This window comes from Eucyclogobius newberryi, unplaced genomic scaffold, assembly GCF_026437365.1.
Source record: "Eucyclogobius newberryi isolate DKJ021-1_F unplaced genomic scaffold, fEucNew1.0.hap1 SCAF_1, whole genome shotgun sequence".
In the NCBI taxonomy this organism is placed as follows: Eukaryota; Metazoa; Chordata; class Actinopteri; order Gobiiformes; family Gobiidae; genus Eucyclogobius; species Eucyclogobius newberryi.
In genome coordinates this window covers 8,009,214-8,032,600 of record NW_027315723.1, presented here as the reverse complement: position 1 = coordinate 8,032,600, position 23,387 = coordinate 8,009,214, and the positions used below count along the sequence as shown (strand labels likewise).

The following is a 23,387-nucleotide window of genomic DNA, read 5'->3' as shown; positions in this document are numbered from 1 at the left end:
TATTATATTATATTACATTACATTATACTATACTATATTATTATATTATATCATATTATATTATATTATATTATTATATTATACTATATTATATTCTATTATTCTATTATTATATTATACTATATTATATTATATTATAGTACATTATATTATATTATATTATAGTACATTATTTTATATTATATTGTATTATATTAAAGGTCAGTGTCACTGTGACATTTTTATTTTGCTACAAGTACTTCTGATACTGCTGCAACTGCTGCCCCATTGGGGTCCCTATGCACACTTTGGGTTAGAATATGGACATTTCCTCTATAACGTAAATAGCACTGTGAATTTAAGGAATAACTCTTTGTCGGTGTTGTAAGTGAGGTATCGCTCAAACCTTTTGCCTTTGTCCCTCCACACTGTAGACTCAGCTGGACTCTGGACTGTAGTTCAGGCTCAGAGTGGGGACTATAAAAGAGCTGGTCCAAGGCTAGTCCAGCAGTCTCGTCGTCTGAGTACTCGCCAACCCAAGAAGTGAGCTGAAAGAACCCACCATGGGGGACCCTAAGCTCTACCTTCTGCTGCTGCTCTGCATATCACTGACCTGTGAGTACCACACACAACGGCAGAGGACAATGCACAATTCTACACTTTCAGCTCATAAAACTTAAAAGCTGTACTTCGACTTACAGTAAAGCACAGTTTAAAAGTTATTTAATGGATTTATAATGTTGATAAAATTGAGTATCATTCACCACATGAAAGGAAACATTTCTTTAGAAAAAAATATTTATTTTAAATATCAAGCAAGGCATTATTTTTGAGGGGCAACAATGTATAATATTTTAATTACATTTGTATCAGTGTTTTAGTCAAACAACTCATATTGCTTATTTATTCTGTGGATATATATTCTTTTCACAATTAATTTGAAATGTTTTTTGCAATTTAATAATTCATCTCTTTTTGATCATAGAGTTACTTTTTTATCTGGGTATCTGAGATTATTTAAAACGAGACCCAGTTGAATAACATCTCCTGAAGCTGCAGCCCTGTTACAGCTGTAGACTGTTACTGTAGTCCTGTTACAGCTGTAGACTGCTGCTGCTGCTGCTGCTGCTGCTGCTGCTACTGCTGTAGTCATGTTACAGCTGTAGACTGCTGCTGCTGCTGTTACTGTAGTCCTGTTACAGCTGTAGACTGTTCCTATAGTCATGTTACAGCTGTAGACTGCTGCTGCTGTAGTCATGTTACAGCTGTACCCTGTTACTGTAGTCATGTTACAGCTGTAGACTATTACTGTAGTCATGTTACAGCTGTAGACTGTTACTGTAGTCTTGTTACATCTGTAGACTATTACTGTAGTCATGTTACAGCTGTAGACTGCTGCTGTAGTCATGTTACAGCTGTAGACTGCTGCTGTAGTCATGTTACAGCTGTAGACTGCTGCTGTAGTCCTGTCACAGCTGTAGACTGTTACTGTAGTCCTGTTACAGCTGTAGACTGCTGCTGTAGTCCTGTTACAGCTGTAGACTGCTGCTGTAGTCATGTTACAGCTGTAGACTGTTGCTGTAGTCCTGTTACAGCTGTAGACTGCTGCTGTAGTCATGTTACAGCTGTAGACTGCTGCTGTAGTCCTGTTACAGCTGTAGACTGCTGCTGTAGTCATGTTACAGCTGTAGACTGCTGCTGTAGTCATGTTACAGCTGTAGACTGCTGCTGTAGTCCTGTTACAGCTGTAGACTGCTGCTGTAGTCCTGTTACAGCTGTAGACTGTTGCTGTAGTCATGTTACAGCTGTAGACTGCTGCTGTAGTCCTGTTACAGCTGTAGACTGCTGCTGTAGTCATGTTACAGCTGTAGACTGCTGCTGTAGTCATGTTACAGCTGTAGACTGCTGCTGTAGTCCTGTTACAGCTGTAGACTGCTGCTGTAGTCCTGTTACAGCTGTAGACTGCTGCTGTAGTCATGTTACAGCTGTAGACTGCTGCTGTAGTCCTGTTACAGCTGTAGACTGCTGCTGTAGTCCTGTTACAGCTGTAGACTGCTGCTGTAGTCCTGTTACAGCTGTAGACTGCTGCTGTAGTCCTGTTACAGCTGTAGACTGCTGCTGTAGTCCTGTTACAGCTGTAGACTGCTGCTGTAGTCCTGTTACAGCTGTAGACTGCTGCTGTAGTCATCTTACAGCTGTAGACTGCTGCTGTAGTCATGTTACAGCTGTAGACTGTTGCTGTAGTCATGTTACAGCTGTAGACTGCTGCTGTAGTCATGTTACAGCTGTAGACTGCTGCTGTAGTCCTGTTACAGCTGTAGACTGCTGCTGTAGTCATGTTACAGCTGTAGACTGCTGCTGTAGTCATGTTACAGCTGTAGACTGCTGCTGTAGTCATGTTACAGCTGTAGACTGCTGCTGTAGTCATGTTACAGCTGTAGACTGTTGCTGTAGTCATGTTACAGCTGTAGACTGCTGCTGTAGTCCTGTTACAGCTGTAGACTGCTGCTGTAGTCATGTTACAGCTGTAGACTGTCGCTGTAGTCATGTTACAGCTGTAGACTGCTGCTGTAGTCATGTTACAGCTGTAGACTGCTGCTGTAGTCATGTTACAGCTGTAGACTGTTGCTGTAGTCATGTTACAGCTGTAGACTGCTGCTGTAGTCCTGTTACAGCTGTAGACTGTTGCTGTAGTCATGTTACAGCTGTAGACTGCTGCTGTAGTCCTGTTACCGCTGTAGACTGCTGCTGTAGTCATGTTACAGCTGTAGACTGCTGCTGTAGTCATGTTACAGCTGTAGACTGTTGCTGTAGTCATGTTACAGCTGTAGACTGCTGCTGTAGTCCTGTTACAGCTGTAGACTGCTGCTGTAGTCATGTTACAGCTGTAGACTGCTGCTGTAGTCCTGTTACAGCTGTAGACTGCTGCTGTAGTCCTGTTACAGCTGTAGACTGCTGCTGTAGTCCTGTTACAGCTGTAGACTGCTGCTGTAGTCATGTTACAGCTGTAGACTGCTGCTGTAGTCATGTTACAGCTGTAGACCGTTGCTGTAGTCATGTTACAGCTGTAGACTGCTGCTGTAGTCCTGTTACAGCTGTAGACTGCTGCTGTAGTCATGTTACAGCTGTAGACTTCTGCTGTAGTCATGTTACAGCTGTAGACTGCTGCTGTAGTCCTGTTACAGCTGTAGACTGCTGCTGTAGTCCTGTTACAGCTGTAGACTGCTGCTGTAGTCATGTTACAGCTGTAGACTGCTGCTGTAGTCATGTAGTCATGTTACAGCTGTAGACTGCTGCTGTAGTCATGTTACAGCTGTAGACTGCTGCTGTAGTCATGTTACAGCTGTAGACTGCTGCTGTAGTCCTGTTACAGCTGTAGACTGCTGCTGTAGTCATGTTACAGCTGTAGACTGCTGCTGTAGTCATGTTACAGCTGTAGACTGCTGCTGTAGTCATGTTACAGCTGTAGACTGCTGCTGTAGTCATGTTACAGCTGTAGACTGCTGCTGTAGTCCTGTTACAGCTGTAGACTGCTGCTGTAGTCATGTTACAGCTGTAGACTGCTGCTGTAGTCATGTTACAGCTGTAGACTGCTGCTGTAGTCCTGTTACAGCTGTAGACTGCTGCTGTAGTCCTGTTACAGCTGTAGACTGCTGCTGTAGTCCTGTTACAGCTGTAGACTGCTGCTGTAGTCCTGTTACAGCTGTAGACTGCTGCTGTAGTCCTGTTACAGCTGTAGACTGCTGCTGTAGTCATGTTACAGCTGTAGACTGCAAATTTACAGCAGTAATTCTCCTAATAATATAGCCGACATGAACTTATACTGTAATTTCAATTACATTGGGTTATAAAATAAACATTTAGAATTTGAAAAATATATATTTCAAAAGTTTGTTTCCTCACACAGTTGCCCAAGATGAAGAACCCACCTGCATGCGTAAGTCACCCCACACTTACTATATATAAAAACAAATATTACAAAATGGACAGTTACTGACTTGTGTTTACGTTCAGTGGCCAAACGCTACAAGACCCTGCACAAGTACCTGTACCAGTACGAAGCCGAATCTCTGAACGCCATCAACGGAGCCTCCGCTCTGAAGAACGGACCCAAGGGATCATGCAAGGTAATAGTCCATCCTACACTGCCGTGTGTGCTCAGTGCGGCAGGAAAGTTCACTCTAATCTTCCCTTGGTGTTGTGTTACAGGTTGAGATCGAAGTGCCCCAGGCATGCAGCTTCATCGTGAGGACCAGCGGCTGCACCCTGAGCGAGGTGGACTCTGTGGACGCAGATGGAAACACTGTGTTCAGGCCCGCCGCCAGCTCCGATGCCTTTGCTGCTGAGATGGAGAAGTACGACAGATACTTTAAATACAGAGAAATACAAATGGCACCTGTTAGAAATAGTAGCGGTAGTTCACAGAATAGAGTTCACAATATGTAGTTTACAATATGCTTATTCATTTGTCACAAAACATTTATTATTACTAACTATTTTTTACTGTCTACATAGATACGCCCTGAAGGTCCAGGTGAATGAGAAGAACCAGATCAAGCTTTACCCCGAGGAAGGCGAGACCACCACAATTTTGAACATCAAGAGAGGCATTATCTCTGCCTTGGCGGCCCCCGGCCCTGAGGACAACAGATACACGGTACTACAAAACGTTTATACATGATTTCTTTAGATTAACAATTCAATAGGCAAAATAATAAAAATAGTCTAAACAAACTGTCTTTCTGTCCCCTAAGGCCACCATCCACGGCCTGTGTAAGAACACTTACAGTCTGTCCAGCCCCGCTGAGATGACCATGACCAGAGATCTGTCCGGATGTGACCACTTCGCACCACTCAGAGACCAGACCAGCCCCCTGGCTCTGATCACTGGACTGGTAAGAGCATTGACATACATATCCATCCCTCACCGGTAACACAGGTTTGTCCAGTGAGATTAAATCAAATGACCAGGTTTCATTTTGACAGCTAAATTGAGAATTTAAATAAAGTTGTATTGAGGATCGCCCCCCAAAACAAGATTATTCATCTCAAAGGCCATAATGCTCTCAATAATTTCATCAAGTAGTCTTCAATTGAAAATCCTTTTACCATAATCATTTTTACAGTCAATTGCATGTAATCAAAAGGAATCAAAGAAAACCCCTTTGTCATTTCTCTCTCAGCACTACCCTCTGGCCCAACTGGTGCGCAGCACTCAGGCCTGCAACTACAAGTTTGATGAAGAACAGAACCACATCACGTCTGGAACCTGCACTGAGAAGCACATCCTCCTCCCCTTCTCCTCCCAGTACATAACACCTTTTATCTTTAAGATTTATCACAAAATTGTTACTGCTGTTGTTTAACTGTGGCTTCTCTGCAAACAGGGGAGAATATGGAGTGACCAACATTGGAAAGCAGGAAGTGACTTTGATTGAGGTCGCCCCCCACAACGACAGAGTTTTCGACCTAGGTGAGCCACTGTTCTTTGAGTTCCTTTGGCTTTAGATGTTTTAAACTGTCTACTGTCTATCATATATACATTAACTCTGAAAAGGCAGTCTAAGGTATTTAGTGAACAAAAAAAACATCATATTGGTTACATTTATATAGCATTTATACTTATGAATATCGTTTGCACTCCTGAATGCCTCAACTGAGCCACTGCTTCTCTTACCATAGATGAAACTCATATATTCTGCTATATTTCAGGCCCCATTGTGAAGGACTTACACATTGACATGGTTGAGGACCGCACAATGACCCAGGACAAAGACACCGCTCTCGAACTTCTGAGGAAGCTCGCCACTCTGCCCGAGACCGAGGGAGAGACCAGAGCCCACCTGTTCCACAAGCTGGTGATGATGGTCAGAGGCATGAAGCTGGACACTTTGAACTCCGGAGTCCCCGATGCCCTGACTATCTCCCCCATGCTCACCTACCAAGTCCTGGTCCAGTGCGGCACACCCGAGTGCAGCAGCGCCATCATGGAGCTCCTGAGAGGCCGCCCCAGCAGCGGACCTGAGGTGGACGCCTTTGTCTACGCCATGGGTCTGGTCTCCAACCCGTCTCCTGTCCTCATCAACGACATGCTGAAGATGGCCCAACAGAAACCGAGCAAACCCGTCATGTACGCCCTCAGCAACGTGGTCAACAGGTCAGTACACAGTTATTTGACGTTTACTGTGCTTTTGGGGATTGGTGTTTAGAGACAGACGAATGTACCGGTATAGTGCAAAAACAGAAACCTCAAGTGGGCATATTATACACATGAATATTATTACAAAGCAACCGTGTGACTGTTTTACTGCTGAGATGAATATTTACTGGAAAAGAAAGATTCCGCCAACTGGAATGTTTAGATCGCATCACTTTACATCTATTATGGAGGAAAAAGTAGCATTAGAGAATGATCCATGATACTTAACTGTCTTGTCTTGCAGGTTCTACAAGGCAGAGGGTCAGCTGGTGCCCGAGATCTTCTCCGTGGCTAGCTTCATGGCCGGTCAGATTGGAGACTGCTCTGGAGACAAGGACCAGATGTTCCTCACTCTCAGGGTACGCCGAAAATAATTGATTACAGAAAGAGTGAGAAATATAAACATAAAATTGTTTCGATTCATAATATTAGTTCAGTCATTTTGGTTCTATGTGTTATAATGATGAGATCTATTAGTGTTCAAAATGAGCAAACGTTTATACTTGCTGTGTTTGCAGGTGATTGGAAACATGGCCCCTGCTATGGCTAATGCTGGCCCCGCTGTCAGAGGCGCCGTGCTGCAGTGTGTGAACAAACCCGAGGCCGCTCCTGAGGTCCAGCAGGCCGCCATCCAGGTCTTCAGACTGGCCCCTGTGCCCGAGGAGGTGAGAACCTGGTCGTAGCACAGAGAACGTTAGAAACTGGTGGCAGGAAAATACATGGGTGAATAGAAATGTGTGATCTGCTTAGTCTTGAATATATAAACAAAATGCATGGTTAAATATATCCTTGAAAACAAACATAAAAGAAGATTCCAAAATACTCAAAGAAAAGTGTTATTATATAAATTTGCTTAGTGCTGCTACTATTACAAATACGTCTACAACTTTATTACTAATTGTACAGCTTCTACTGCAACTAAAGTTACTATTGCGAATTGTTCTGATTAATAAAGATAAAAAATAAAAAAGCAAACCCCGAGATTCAAACTCATCAGAAATTTGGCTTTGGGTCCGTTAGCAGGAAATATTTCTATAATTTCCAGATTTAAAGGGTATGTTGTTCGGTCATAATTCCTGATCTTACTTGACACTTTGACAGTGACAAGTAATAGAGATCAACTATTTATTTTTGGCATAATCATCAATATGTGAAGTTTGTCTACTAGTAATAACAATAACTACTTATCAGTGCCTAATAATAGCTAAGTCTGGTGTAGATCATATTTTTGCTTGTCAAATAAAAATAGAAATAGGCCCTCTGACTCCCTTTTCCCCTTCTCTCCTTCAGGGCAGAGAGACCCTCATGCAGGTGCTCTTAGACAGCTCGGCCCCCGTTCAGAAGAGGATCGCCGCGTACCTGGTTCTGATGAAGGACCCTCAGCCCAGTGAACTGGCCCAGCTCATGTCTGCTCTGGCCACCGAGCCGGACGCACAGCTCAAGAACTTCATCATCTCCCACATCAACAACATCGGAACCTCCACCGAGCCCGACACTCAGGAGTAAGAGCTGCTCCTCACCTTCACATAGTTTATATAATACAGTATTTGTTCAACGCAACAGAACATTATAAATACTTACATTCCTTTGTATTCAGTTATCAGAAAGCATGTATGATTATGCTCTGTAAAATATGCAAAAACTAGTCCATATTATTGACAAATAGGCCAGTCCAGTAATTGTTGAAATATGATTGGATATTTTTTAATCTGCCTGGATTTCAAAAGATGATACCTGCTTATGCTTATTTCTGCTGCTCAAAAGACTTGAAACCAGTCAAAACCTGAGCTGATCAAGACATTACATCTAAACTAGTTAAATATACTACATCAAGATACAAATTTTTATGAGCTTTTTTTAATTCAATCATTTATATTATCCCTATCTCATATCCAGTCAAATTATGTTTCCTTATCATGCCACAGTTCTGGTATAAGTAGACATTTCCCATGTATTAGTTGCAGTGGTTACTATAAGAGGGGGGAAACATGTTTATCCTGATCATTATTAGGTTGACTTATGCATATTGTTCATTTTCTTTTCTCCAGGTTGAGACAGAAGATCGTTGATGCCACCACAGACAACACGCTCGGACCCGCAGAGAACACCCTGAAGGTCTCCCGTAACCTGAAGATCGGCCTGATCCAGAGCAACATGATCTTTGAAGGAGCCAGCTACCTGCCCAAAGAAGTCATGCTGGAGATGACCCTCAAGGCTTTCGGCTTTGACCTGGACATGATGGAGGTATGACATTCAAGTCAGTAATTAAACATGGAATAAATCAGGAACAGGTCTAAACAGGATAAACTCAGGCCTAAACTAAGCCTGAACCAGGACACTTGGGGCTGAACAGGGACAGATCCAGTTCTAAACCAAGAGTGAAGCGTGTAGGAACAAACTTGAACTAAACCAGCTTTTAACCAGTATCCATCCTGGACATAACCAGGTCTAAATCAAGGATAAACCAGAAATGAGCCAGGATTAAATCAAGTTCTAAATTATACTAAATGATGTAGGTCCATTGTCCCTCTTCTCATGGTATGTTGCTTACAGATTGGTATGGAGGGTAAAGGATTCGAGCCCACCGTGGAGGCCCTGTTTGGAGAGAATGGCTTCTTCCCAGACACCACCCTGAAGACCATGTACTTTGTGTCTGACAACATGCCCCTCCAAGTGAGCCAGGTGCTCCAGAACGTGCTGCCGGCCATGAGGAAGGACCGCAAGAAGAGACAGGTAACCCATCCAACGAGTCCTACAGGGAGAAATCATTGTTTAGTTACCGTTTACATCATCGATAACCAATATGTGAAATCAACAGAAATGTAGCAGTGAGACAAATACTGCATTATGATGTCACAGTAATTCTTAATAAAAATGACTACTGTTTTGCTGTAATTGCATACGAATCCCTCCTTCTTTCTCCAGACCTCTCAGAACTTGGTGAAGGACATCGGACAGAACTTGAAGAAACTGGTGGATGAGCTGAAGACATCCCAGGCTCCTGAAGCCACTGTTTACCTGCGTCTCCTGGGCAACGAGCTGGGATACATGAAGACCAACGAGATGGAAGAGATGGCCTACTCTGCTGCTATGCTTGTGGAATCCATGCTCAAGATGTTCCCCGTGGATGTAAGCAAACTGTCTTTAGTCATCTCATATTTTTGGTTTTCTAGACACTAGAATATCGAACATATTTTTAAATTACACCGAAAATTGACAGTCTTGAAAATAGCTTGAATTAAGTAGTATTTATCTTAATTTAAAAAATCCCTGACAAAGACATAAGTTATATTTCAAGGTAAATACAGCATCTCTTACCTATTGTCTAACGTCTAATAAAAGAGAACAAAGCATCAAAGTTTTAGTGATGAATCTAATCTAGTGTTTAAAATAATAGTTTTTCTAATTATGAAACTGATTGATTCCTCAGTGATGTAACAAAAATGATTTAGCTTTTTTAACTTACAAACATATTCTAAACATTTGTCCTCTAAATAGAGCCAATGTCTTACAATATTTATGTCATTGCAGGTTGTGAAGGCCCTGACCACAATGACCGACACCTCTCTGTACGCTCACTACATCTTCATGGACAACGAGTTCTTCCTGCCCACACTGACCGGTGTGCCCCTGAGGATCGCCCTGTCTGGAACCTTTGCCCCTGGCTTCAAAGGAGGACTCAAGATCTCTCCTGAGATGGTGAGAATGCACATTTACTTAAGCTGCTCTTTAAATGAGAATAACATATTTTTGATGTTAGGGACCAAGTAGCCTGCTTAGTAATACCTACTTAAAGTGGTGTTGATGGCAGTAGAAATGTGTATTAATAGTAGTAGGCTTTGCAATTTAATTTATCTCAAACTACTCATTACCATTATCAGCTATTTTTATGATGAATTATGACAACCTAGAAGCAGATATTACTGGGGCAAAGGAGGAACAGCCTTCTCCCTCTGACCAGAAGGTTCCCAGTTCAAACCTCACAGAGCCCATAGAGTTTAGGGCTCTTCACCCACAATCCTGACTTATTTACCCATTGCAAAATCTGCCACAGCACAATGTTACCAGTTCACGGCGACAAACTGAACCACTTCAAACAAGTGTATTACTTACTAAATGTCTTCTGTCTTTGTCGCCAGAACGAGGTTGCCTTCATGCCCTCTGCAGGTGTCGAGTTTCTGACCCAGGTGGGCACCCACATCCCTGAATATGTGGACTCTGGACTGGAGATGCACACAAACATCTTCCACGAGTCTGGACTGAGCGCCAAAGTGACCATCGAGAAAGGACAGGTTCAGCTGAGACTGCCTGCACCCCAGAGCGCGACCAAGCTCATCCACATCACGTAAGGCCTCAAAAACATTGTACTTAGAGTGGGCCATTTAGGTCTTTATTTTGGGGGGATTCTTCTGCTAACTATAAACATACCTTTTTAAAAAATCTGTGCATACATCTCTTGTTTTCTAAAAAAAAACAATATTTTAAGTATCTGGAGAAGGTTTTTAAGACATTCACAATCAGCAGTTCAGCTGGAAGCTTATTTCACTGTTTAACAAGCTTAAAGGAGGAGCAGACTGGGCAACACGTTCTACATTTAGGGATGTTACACTTCTGGTGGTACCTCTGGTTACTCTGGTAGCTGTATCAGCTCACTGGATGAAATCCTTGAGTGGAATGGGGCTACTTGAAGACCAATAAAACATGCAAAAAGAGACAAAGTTAAGCATTTTATATTTGTCTAATACATTATAATTATATATTTTCAAGTATTTTAAGAGGGTGAGCTCTAATGACATTGGATTAGTTTTATTAATCTATTTTATTATTAAGAGAGGTGCGATAAAAACTTTGAGGAATTGATTTGAGGAACATTTTGGCTGCCATAGTTGAGAGTGAGTTTCTTTTACATTTAAAACAAGTCAAGTTAAACTTTAATGTTATTGTTATTTTTTGACATTTTTTCTTAAGTCGAGGGAGTCATGCATAAGTGCCAGATATTTATGTTCTGTCACAGTTTTGAGTGGTTTATCATCTACGATTATAGGGTGGGTAGACAATAAAACATTTGCATATCAATGTCTAAATTATCCCGTGGAGCCTCTATACTCACTCAATTACAGTGTTTAAGTGTAAGTCAATTTAAGCTGTAGGAAGATGTTTTTAAGAAGTTTTCTTTTTCACTTTTAGGAACAGCCTGGTGGCCCGATCTGGAGCTGAGATCGTGGTCATCCCTCCAAACCCCATGGACACTGTCAGCGTGAACGAATGCACACCCTTCTTCTCTGGAATGAAATACTGCTACACCCTGAATTACAACGACGCCTGGAACATGGAGACAACACCCTACTTTCCCTTCACCGGAGACAGCAAGTGAGTGAGACAACATGCAGGAATCCAACAAGTCAGAATGTTAAGTGCCAGTTTTGAGGGGTTTAAATGGTGATACTGATGGGAGTTTCCCCTCAGGTTTGCTATGGAGCTGGTGCCAACTGGTGACGTAACCGAGTACACGGCCACTCTGGCCTACGAGCTGCTGCGCGAGGGAGAGGAGGGAAAGCAGAAGGTCGACGCATTCAAGTTCATCCTCAGAGCTGAAGGTACCACCTGTGTTACGATCATATGAAAAAGAGAATGAGACAATGTTGCTGTTTCTAAGTAAGATATATCAAAATAATACAAAATACACTACATAATCGTTAGTAAAGGTAATGAAAATAACTTTGCTTAACATGTAGTTACTGTTGATACCAAAATTACCCGAACTGTATAAGCTACTGCATACTACTGACTACTACTAGAAAGTATTGAGCCTACATCAATTAAATTTGACAATAGCCAACCTTTTTGTCCACAGGAGCTGAGCCCACAGAGGCAACCGCCATGCTCAAGTACAACCGCAGAAGGAACGTGGTGACGGCTGAGGTTCTGATCCCAGACTATGATGTGGAGGCCGGACTCAGGCTGGGCGTTGTGGACGGAAACACAAAGGGAAAAGGAACCCACTCCATCTCCCTGGACCTCATCAACAAGAATATTCCTCAAGTGTCTCTGGTTGGCCGCGCCAAGTAAGCCATCATTTTAAAATATGTTTTACTTTTTCTACCAATATAAACATTGGCTTGCCAGACGCCAGTTTCTCAACTCAAAAATTAAACAACCAGAAAAGTTGCATAGTCCACCTTTAATATTCATATGCTTGATGTATGAATTCATATTCATGTATGAAACATATGAACATTAAAGGTGGCATGTTCTGCTCCACAGAACTACTACTGTAGTGTATAAGACTGCTACTATAACACAATTTTACTACCTTCTTACACTGTTATATTCAAGAACCACTCTAACCCTCTAAAAATAGAGTCCATGCATATAAATGAAATATCTCCTGTTTTGTGTCCCAGGCTGAGCGAGATGAAGGAAGGCATGCTCCAGCTTCAGATGCTGGTCCCAGTCCTGAGCACTGATGCCACCTTCACCGCCAATCTCAAGCGTGATGAGGAGATTGAAGTGGAGCTCAAGAGCGACATCAAGATCATGGAGGCCACATCCGAGCAGAAACTTGCACTTAAATACGGTAAATGGTCAAAAACAACATTAAAGATTAAACACATTTTAGAACTGCAAGCTAAGACTAAAGAAGTTAGGCCCGCACCAAAGCAAGACCAAGTCAGAAATAAAAATCTCAAAATGTCAAAAAAAAAGAAATTGCAAGATTTTGAGGCCCATTAGCGTTCAACAGTGACCAAACGACTTCGGAATAAATTTGTAACATAATTTTTTGCAGATGGCAGTAAGATCGAAGCTGTGTTCAAGTCTGATATGAACGCTGAGACCGCTAACCTTCCCATCGGCCCGATGCTGGCCAGTTATGGAGAGCAGATCCTGGACACTCAGGTTGGAGAGACCGACATGAAGGTCCGCCACATCTTCACCAAACTTGTGGAGGTATGACAAGAAAATAAAAAACTTACATATGTTTATTTTATTTTTTATCTTGCTATAAACTGATTTCCCAATGTTACAGGCTTCCAACAACTACATGGAGAAGTATGGCGCTGATCTCCCATACATCCAGAACTTTAGAGTGCCTGACATGCCTGAGATGACCTTGCCCGAGAAACTCTTCCTCAACACGTAAGAAGATGATATTTTACACTGATTTATCATTGATTTTGAAGATCTATTGTATCTAAGAAATCTAACTTATGTCAAAAGGAATCTAATAATTTCTTTAGGTATGATATATTTTTGAACATAGAACATTGACCAAAAAAGGAAAGATGTCTTATATCAGATCCCTAAGTTTTCAAAATTAGGGATGAACCCTATTTTTCTTTACACATGTATTTCTTTATTATTATTATTATTGCTGTGATACTGATTTTTCTATTTTTATTTTAGTAACTTTACTTTATCTTTGTATCTTTTATAATTTTATTATTTTACTGGTCAACTTGTGGATGAATAAAAGTGATTCTGAGTCTCATAGAAGAATAGAGCTAAAAAAAATAATCTAACCTACAAACTGTTTTCTTCCTTGCAGTGAAACCAAGGCTGTGTACTATTTCAACAACGAGCGCTGGTCCGTGTACGTCCCCGTGCCATTCGGAGGAAAATCCACAAACGACTTCAACTTCCCTGAAGTCCTGAACACACCCCAGCTCTCCGTACCTCAGATCGGCCTCGAGATTGTGTCCATGGAGATTCCAGTCCCTGAGCTGTTTGTCCCAGAGGGCTTCCCTCTCTACGTTCCTCTCTTTGGCAAAGCAGAGATTTCCGCCATCTTGAAGAGCAACCTCTATGACATGGAGGCTACTATGGCTGCCGGAAAAGATGTTGTGGAGACACCAAGCTATTCTGCTACAATTGCTGTGGCAGGAACCTCTCCAATTGACATCCTCTCCGTGAAGTTTGAAGGTATACAATTTTGTCTTTTTATCTTTAGCCCAGCATGGCAAAGCATAGCCCCATACATCAGAACATAAATTTAGATAGCATTTGGTGTTGTGGAAGATACTTCATAAATTTGTGTTTAAACATATTAAACTTGTTAAAATAATGTTATTAAATGTTTTGTTTTGTCTCTTCCTCTAAGGCTCTGGTATGGTCGTCACTGCTGATGTCCTGAAGGCCCAAGTTAAGGCATCTTTCATGCACAAATTCCTCGAGGCCAATGTGAATATTGTTGAGGAGGCAAGTCTGGCTGACAAACTCATCTACAGATGTGAAAGCAAGATTGATGCCACCAGCCCCTTAGGAGTCAATGTGGCTGTTGAGTACAACGGCGCTGCTGGACTGAACACCGAGACACTCACCATTGACAGCAACTTAAATGGTGTGCTCAAGGCTGGCCCCGTCTATGGCAAGGCAATCTCAATCCAGTCCGCCAGCATTGCTCCATTCACCCCACAAGCCAAGATTGAATCCTCAGTTGAGATTGATTCCACTTTCTTCAAGGCCCAGAACACCTTCAATGGAGAGCTTCTCGACGGCACCATCTCAGTGCTGTCTAACACTAATGCTTTTGACGGTACCGTGGTGCATATCGCTTCAGTCGACTTCAAAGACCAGAAACTGACGATCAAATCTGATGCCAACACTGAAGTAATGGGTCTGAAGATGAAGAACCAAATTGAGGCTGCTGCTGGTGCTGGTGAGGTTGTGATGAGAATGGAGACAAACTCTGACTATGCTGAGAACCGTGTGTACTCCCTGATGATCACCACACTAAACACAGAAGGTCTGGCTGTGAACAGTGATGCCACCCTCAAGCTCCTGAACAATGAAGCAATCCACAAGGCTAACATAAAATTAACCCAGGAAGGGCTGGTTGTCAGCGGAACCAACACCCTACAGAGCCCACTGTCTGTTAAGAACACCTTCAACGGTGTAGTTGACACCTCCAAAGCTACCCTTTCCTTCACCAACAAAGCTGCACTGAATGACATGAAGGCTGACAATGCTAATTCCCTGACCCTTACTCTGTCCAGCATTGAATTCACCTCAAAGGCTGAAGCTATGGCAAACGAAGATAATACGTATATTCACGATATTGCCTTCGACATGAAACCATACATTGTTTCTGCAAATGTCAATAACAACTTGAAACTTCTGTCCGCTAACTTTATCAATGAGGCCCAGCTTCAGGCAGAGCTGTACAAGATTGATTTGACTGGAAGTGTAAAGGCCATTTTTGGTGAGGAAGAAATCAAGCACATCTATCAGATTAATTACAATGACATGACCGCAAATGCAAAATGCAGCACCACGGGCAAAGTGTTTGGTACCCACATGAACCACAACACCGAGCTTGAGGTTATTGGCCTGGCTGCTCGTTTCTCCAACGATGCACGCTTCAACTCCCAACCCATGCGCTTTGACAACACCATCCGCTGCAGCATTGTTCCCTTCGACTTCAACCTTGATGCCATCTTTAACGCTGATGGTGACCTGATCCTCTATGGAAAGCACTCTGCCCAGCTCTACGCCAAGTTCCTTGCCAAAGCTCAGCCTCTTGCCTTTGCCAGCACCCAGGAATGGAGAGCTTCAATGAACCACGCCCTTGACAATGGTATGGCACTTGAGAGCACCTTCGACAACAAGATGGACACTGCTGTGTCCCTGGAGGAACAGAAAACAAGTTTTAGAATGAAATCCAAGATGAACAACCATGCAATCAACCAGGACATGAGCCTGTACAACACAGCAGAGAGGATGGGAGTCGAGATGTCCAATGCCTTGCTCACAAACCTTCTCAATCAGGATAATGAAGATAACCAAGAGTTTGCCATCTCTGGCTTTGTGAAATATGACAAAAACACAAACATACAAGTCATCCAGCTTCCTCTCATGCAATACTTCCCAATTGTTGTGGAAAATCTTAAGGGTGCCATCGTCTCAGTCGCGGAGGGAGTCCTGAACTTTATCAACGACGAGGAGGTTCGTGCAAACCTAGAAGCCATTCCACAGCTTATCAGCAACTTCATTGTTCAGCTGAACCTTGAAGAGAAGATTAACGGGCTCAAGCAATTCCTTAGTGACCTCACTCAGGAGTATGCAGTCTCTGTGGAAGATGTTGAAGTCTTTGTGAGAAATCTAAACGAGACAGTGAAAAACGTGTTTGAGATTGTGAGTCAGTATGTTGCCAAGATGAAAGAGATTATGGGGAACATGACCTTCCCTGACACCATTGTACAGAAGATTCAGGAGCAGCTATTAGCTATTGATGAGGCATATGAAATCAGACCTATGATTGTCAATGTGCTTGAATCCATAACCGAGATGATCCAGCAGATCAACATGGAAAAACTCAGAGGAAGCGTACTTGAGATTCTCATCAACCTTGATAACCAATTAGAAATCACAAAAACAGTTACATTGTTCTTGGACAAATTGAAGAGCATGGTTCAGGAATTCGACTTCCAACTGATCTACCAGGAGTTTAGAAAAATAGTTAACGACAGAAACATCGCCTGGATCACTGATGAATTCATAAGGGCGATCCCCACTGAGATGTTCAGCGATGCTACCGCTTATGCCTGGAAAGTTATGCAAGACTTGGACATTGTCGGCAAATTCAATGCCTTCTACTCTAAAGTACGAGAAATGCTTGTGCAATTGGAGGTTGACAAGAAGGTTCAGGTGCTGCTGGAAAAAGCTGTTGAGGTCATTAAACAAGTCAAAGTTGAGGAAACAATCTCCGCTGTTGTTCAAATGGCCAAAGATTCTGAAATCCCAACTAGAGTAATGGAAACCGCACAGAGCACAATTGAATACATCAAAACTACTGAGATGAAGGACATTATTGCAAACCTGAATGCATTAATTGAAAGCCTGGTTCAAAAACTGAACTCTATGGAGTACAATGAATTGGTGAACAACCTCAACCAGCTCATTTCTCAGTACACAGCTTACATCAATGATGCTATCAAGACACTAGAAATCCCAGAGAAACTTGTGATGATGAAGGACTTTGCCAACTATGTTCTCTCCACTGTTAGGGACATCACTGCAAGCCTAAGAGAAGTCAAGATTTCAGAAATTGTAAAATCTGTTCAAGACATGGCATTCCAAGTTGTTGATTACAGCAAGACGTTGGTTGACTATGTAAAGCAAACCATCGAGGACCTGAATATCCAAGATTACATCCAATTTGTGAGCTCAATCTACAGAAATGTCGTTAGAATGAGTGAAAGGATGGTCATCAACACGGTTGACTACATCAGCAATTATGTTCCAGACCAAAAGTTCTTAGAAGATGTGAAACAAATGTTCTCTGGCATAATGGATGTATTGAGAAATGCAGAGCTGAATACTCCATCATTCACCGTGCCTTTAACTGATTTAGAAGTGCCTACCATGAAGTTCAAACCAGCCCATCTAGAAGAACTTGAGATCCCAACCACGATAGATATTCCTGAGTTCATAATCTTGGGCAAGTACACTGTTCCTGCCACCACAATTGCCTTCGCTGACATCAAGCAGAAGATCTTCGAGCTGATTGATTACATCATGAACTTTAAAATGGTGGATGTGGAAGCTTTATTTGGAGACCTGAGCTTTAACTTCCTCCCCCCTATGCCAGAGATTGCTTTCCCAGAATTTACTCTGCCTGAAATCTCCTTCCCTGCCTTCCCAGAGGTGCCGGTGGAGAAGTTAGTCAAGTCGCTGCAAGTTCCTGAGATCAAACTGCCGACCATCCCAACCGAAATTACAATCCCAAGCTTTGGCAAACTCTATGGGGAGTTCAGAGTGCAGACCCCAATGTACACCACCAAGACAACTGCTGAGTTGCAAAACTCCACCGAAAATGAGGAAACTCCTCAGATGACTGCCTTCATTATCTCCCAGGGTGTGTCAGCTTATGACATATTTAACTACAAGATTGATTCCACTGCTCGACTTGCAGTCCCCAAGATGAGCCGTGTTGTCTTTGGAGAGACAGTGAAATTTGAACATGTTGCTCTTGGAGTTGAACATCAGGGATCTCTGAATTTCTATGGCAAATCTGCCCAAGCCCAAGCAAAGACAACAGTGAAGGTTACAACTACACCATACAGCGGTGAGTTCATGAATACTGGCTTTATTGCTCTTGAAGATGGTATGTCTGCTTCTCTTGAGACCACCTGCAATCACATCATTGATGTCCCTGCCTTCGATGTCAAAATTGAAGCCAACGCAGCTCAAAAGGCAATTGCCCGTCTTGATGGCCTGAAGCTCACCCTCACAGTTGACAACACAGGTAAAACTGCCTACAATGGTGAGGAGGGTAATCACAAGAGCAACCTCGACTTCACATTTATTCCAAGCATGATCACCCTGACCTTCAATGGCGACACCGATTCAGCCATCCTCAAGATGAAGCAGGTGATGAATGCTGAAGCTAGCCCTCTAAGTTATGTCAAATTCAACATCCGCAATGAGGCTGAGACACCCTTCCTCAAGTCCAGTGAGATTGTAGCAGTTGGACAAGCTAACCTCTTTGACATGAAGGTTGATATCACTGCCAACCACAACTCAGAACTGGTTGGTCTAGTCCAAGGCAACATTGTTAATGATTTGAAATATCTGATCAGCCCGAGAGAATTCACTTTTGAATTGAAAAACAAGGGTGCCAACATAGTTAACTTCCTTGGATCTCTGACGGCCAAGTTGGATTCTCAAAGCGAAGTGTCTGCCTACCTGAACCCTGAAATGCAGAAGATCAACTCATTCAACATGGTACGCTTCAACAAGAATATGGTCTTCTTCAACATCACCATGGACAACAGTGAGAAGGAAACCGCAGTCATTCTTGGCGTTGATGGACAGGCCAACCTTGACTTTCTGACCTCACCCATCAGCATCCCAGAGATTGACCTTCCTTTTATTGACTTCCGCACCCCTGAAGTTAGCAACCTCAATTTGTATGAGCAGACAATCCTGAAGGACATCTTAACGACTACTGAGCAGTCTGTGAGCCTTGATGCCAAAGTTGCCTACCAGAAAAGCATGGCTCCTCGACTTTTTGATATCATGGGGCTGATTCAGGTTCCAGATCTTGGCAACCTTCTCACCGAATTGACCTTTAAATCGGCCATCATCAATCTGAACATTAATACTGTTCTGGAGACCGAAGATGACATTGTTTTCCGCCTGGGAGCTACAACCGCATCTGTAAGTGACAGCCTGAAAGCTAAACTCGACGGTACAACCAGTCTGACCACCAGAAGAGGAATTAAGCTGGCCAACTCTCTCTCTTTGGAGAATAAGCACTTCGAAGGCACTCATGACAGCACGGTTAGTGTTGGCACTGAGACCTATGAAACCACTGTTTCTGTTGTGACAGTCGGAAAAGTTGCCCTGCCTATTCTGAACATGGAAATCAACCAGAACTTGGTCGCAGACAACAAAGCAAAACCCAATGCTGCTTGCACCTTCAGGGTGAATGCTCAACTCAATGTCCCCAGAATTAATGCTGTTGTCAAGGCTGAGGCAGATCACAGCACCAAGATGGAAGGTACTTTTGAATACCTGTCAATGGAGACCACCAACAGGGCCAACATGGACGGAACCTTCCTTGAGGATTATATGGTTTTGGGAATGCTGGACAATGACCTGAACGTCTACCTGAACAAAGATGGTCTTCGCTGCAACGCAAAGGTCATTGCTGACACCAAGCTGAACCAGGAAACAAACAAACTCTTTGCTGTTGATGTAAATGAGAATCTTGCAATTGAAGCTGATCTTAGCCGTGTCTATGCTGTTCTGAAATACACTGGAAACAATGAAGCCAACTTGTTTAGCTTTAACACCAAGGGACGCCATGTTGCCCAGGGAACCATTGACTTTGCTCCCATCTCTTCCCTAACTGCTGACATTGAAATTGATCTCGCTCAGCCCACCAACTTTGGTGATCTTACTGTCTATGAGAAGGCAACAGCTGAATTGACTGGTGACAAGCAGAAGGCTGCATCTACCAGCAAATTTGTGAGCCCGGTCTACACAACTAACTTGGTGGTTGAAGTTGAAGGAGATTACCCAGTCCTGAAAGTCATTGCAAAGTCCTCTGCCACCTCTCCTCTGAACCTCCTGGAGTATGACATGGATGGTAAGTTTGCACACTATTGCACACTATTATATAGAATTTTTTATTTTTATTTTTTTTGCACAGAGGACTAATCTTCGATTTGTATTTTTGCAGCTTCTTCAACCACAAGCTATGAAAATGATGCCGTGAACATGAACAGCAAGGTTGTGCTGACCAATGCTGCTATGACAATGGACGTCACCCATGTAATTACTCAGGCTTTGAGGTAACTTTTCTTTAAGATCCTTATCATTTCTATCATATAAGAACATTATAATTAGAGAAAGCATTGAATGTGAGTAATATTTCTTGTTTTTGTCTTTTTTTTTAGGAAAAAACGCCAAGCGGACGAAAGGTAAATATCTAAAAAAAATTGTTTTGTCTATTTTGTAAATCTAACTATCTACAAAATATTCCTCACAAATTCCCGAAAATGTCCAATGAAAACTATTTTTGCATTACCTTATTTTATAGTATTTTCCTTTAATTGTTATTATACAGTTCAATTACATTTCTTTTATTTTTTTTAACACCCAAAATCACAACAGCAGTTATCTTGAAGGGTAACAGTGAGGAAATTAGCAAATTCATAAGCAAATAGACTAGGAGCCAGAAGCCCTCAGGAGGAGAGATGGCAGTTCCTCCAGGCAGATGAAGAACTGCTCATCTGGAGAAGGGACTGTTCCTCCAGGCATTTGAGCAGCATCTGGGCACAAGAATCTGATTCATTATTTGTTTTACAGCTTGTCTCGCCACACTTTGAACATGGACGTCAACAGCCCGACCTTCACTGACATGAACTTCCGCTATGCTGCTGGCAGAAATGGCATCAGCGCCTCTCTGTCCTCTCCATCTGCTGGATTTCTGGGTCTGCAGGTCAACGGCAAAATCCCAACTCAGATGACTGGAAGACTCTACGGACGCTACCCAGTAATTAGCTTTTAAGTATTCAACAGTACATATGTTCCATTAAAAATGTAAACACAAATCATTTATAAGCTACACAGTCTTAGTCTCAGTTGAATTAAATAGAAGCCCCACAACTCAGAACTACTGACTTAAGATAAATAGTAAAAGTTTAGATTGTTTAATGATTCCTTTTTATTCTCTTCCCCAGTCTGCCCCAGAAGATGATGTTGACATCTTGGTGCTCCGTTCATCTCCTAAAGACAGCGATAAGATGACTCTGCAAGTGGCTTATAACATGGAGGCCCCCAAAGCCATGCTGAATGAGTTCAAGGCCAAAATCCCAGCTATCTTGGTTTCTCTGAGAACCTTTGTTGACAACAACCTGCTGACTAGCAACGTGCTGGAATGGAGAGATGCCATTGTGGCCCGAATTGATGATGCCTACAACGCTGCCATCAACTACGATGCCCAGCTCAGCCAGCTCTCTGTCTTTTTCCGCAACTTCATTGTTGAGTTCCAGAAAAATGCCCAAGCTATCCTGGATGCTGCCGTCAAAGTGCTCAGGGAGACGCAGTTCCAACTTCCTGGCTCTGAAGAATTGACCACTCTGCCTGTAGTCCTTAAGGAGCTGACCACCAGCATTGCTAATGTTCTCCGCAACACAATCCAAATTGTCTATGATAACATGGACTACTACTACAACACTTTAGTGGACAACTTCAGCACCGTGGAGCTCCGCATGCCAGTCGGAGATGTAATGACCATCGGTCAGATCATTGACAATGTCAAATCAACTTGCAAAAGCATCGTTGAGCAAATGGTGGACTTTGTGAACAACATGGAGAGCCTGGATACTATGCTGGTCAAGCTCAGCGAGACCTTGAAAGCAGTTGTAGACAAAACCCAAGATTTTGTCGACTCCATCAAGTCCGACTACCTGGATGCCGTTTTGGCCAATGTTAATGAGGTGTACAGAGGGATTGTGACCGCTGTCAAGGGCATTGCAGACCGGCTGTCCACTTTGAATACAGAAGATCTTAACGGTGTCTTTGAGTATGTTGTAGATATGTTTATTTACGTTGTCGACCAATTCAATGCGACAGTCAACGGTGCCTTGCAGCAGGTGTCTGAGGAGGCTCAGCAGTATGTAAAAGCCAGCGACGGCAAACTGGAGGTTGAGATGCCCTTCCCCTTCCTTCAGTGAGGAGCCTTAACAAACACTACCACCTCCTAAAGCAGGAATAATGAACACTTTGCTCTTTATTTATGAAAATGTTAACGCTACATCATTTACTATGTGAAGCATTGCAAATATATACCACTTTACTATCCCTGTGCAATGTGTGAAGAGCATCAATAAAAACATTGACTTAAATTGTTCCTGTCTGACTATTCTTTTTGGGCCTTTTTTTTGTAGACCTAGCATAAAATTATAATTTTCTAGAAGGTTACTTTTTTATCCTAGGCAGAACACAGCAAACAACAGTATACATGGGAGCAATTTGGTTACTTCAAGTTTCCTTATAATGCATGTTTTGGGGAGGTTGAAGGGAGAACAGAAAGACAGAGAAAGAAAGGAAGAATTCAATGCAAGAAAACGCGCAAGAAATATTGCTATTCTCTGGGGCTATTACAGCAATAAAACCTGATGGCAAATCACTTAAAAGTAGTCAAATTTGTAACAAAATATTTGGGAAAACAACTGCTCAAGTATTGTATGTATGTATGTATTGTATGCTCAATAATTGCTGGTCAATTAGTTTTCACACAACACAATTTATTTGATAAAAAAAATATTTTATTTTCAGACAGTAGATGCTTTTTATGAAGCTTCAGATTATTAATTAATTAATTAATTTAGATAATTGATTTGATCAATAATCAATTATTGATATCATTTACCCCTTTTGCCCATCATCTTATAAGACCACACACCTTTTGTGTGCTTGTTGTAAATGAAAATAATAAGCAGAGAATAAATCATGGGCTGTCCCTGTTGTAGGGTCAAGGGATAGGGGCACAATAAGTACACAAGGGACCGGATTTTCAATTGCACCGCCTGTCCTAAAAAAAGTTGTCGCTTGGATTCAACTAAGAAAATATGATAGGATAGAGCCTCCTACTGGATAATTGCTTTATGGGTGATGATCTTACAGCAGCAAAACTGTATTCAAACCCAACTGATGCAGCGAGTGGCTTCTCATTTCTGAAACAACCATGTATAAAACA

General features: G+C 42.3%; 1 protein-coding gene across 1 annotated transcript; it reads left to right on the top strand.

Annotated features, from left to right (window-relative positions):
* The first annotated feature begins 476 nt into the window (after positions 1 to 476).
* Positions 477 to 22,533, top strand: apobb.1 (apolipoprotein Bb, tandem duplicate 1). The gene is made up of 29 exons (XM_072456929.1): positions 477 to 594; positions 3,887 to 3,916; positions 3,994 to 4,106; positions 4,189 to 4,334; positions 4,495 to 4,636; positions 4,734 to 4,874; positions 5,163 to 5,287; positions 5,367 to 5,452; positions 5,692 to 6,136; positions 6,423 to 6,537; positions 6,697 to 6,843; positions 7,469 to 7,680; positions 8,227 to 8,422; positions 8,732 to 8,911; positions 9,104 to 9,307; positions 9,710 to 9,877; positions 10,318 to 10,523; positions 11,366 to 11,548; positions 11,645 to 11,775; positions 12,033 to 12,243; positions 12,583 to 12,755; positions 12,966 to 13,126; positions 13,206 to 13,315; positions 13,725 to 14,098; positions 14,277 to 20,270; positions 20,364 to 20,475; positions 20,581 to 20,604; positions 20,993 to 21,179; positions 21,367 to 22,533. The coding sequence occupies exons 1-29, from the start codon at positions 543 to 545 to the stop codon at positions 22,360 to 22,362; spliced, it is 11,364 nt and encodes a 3,787-aa protein (XP_072313030.1). The 5' UTR covers positions 477 to 542; the 3' UTR covers positions 22,363 to 22,533.
* The last annotated feature ends 854 nt before the right edge of the window (positions 22,534 to 23,387 follow it).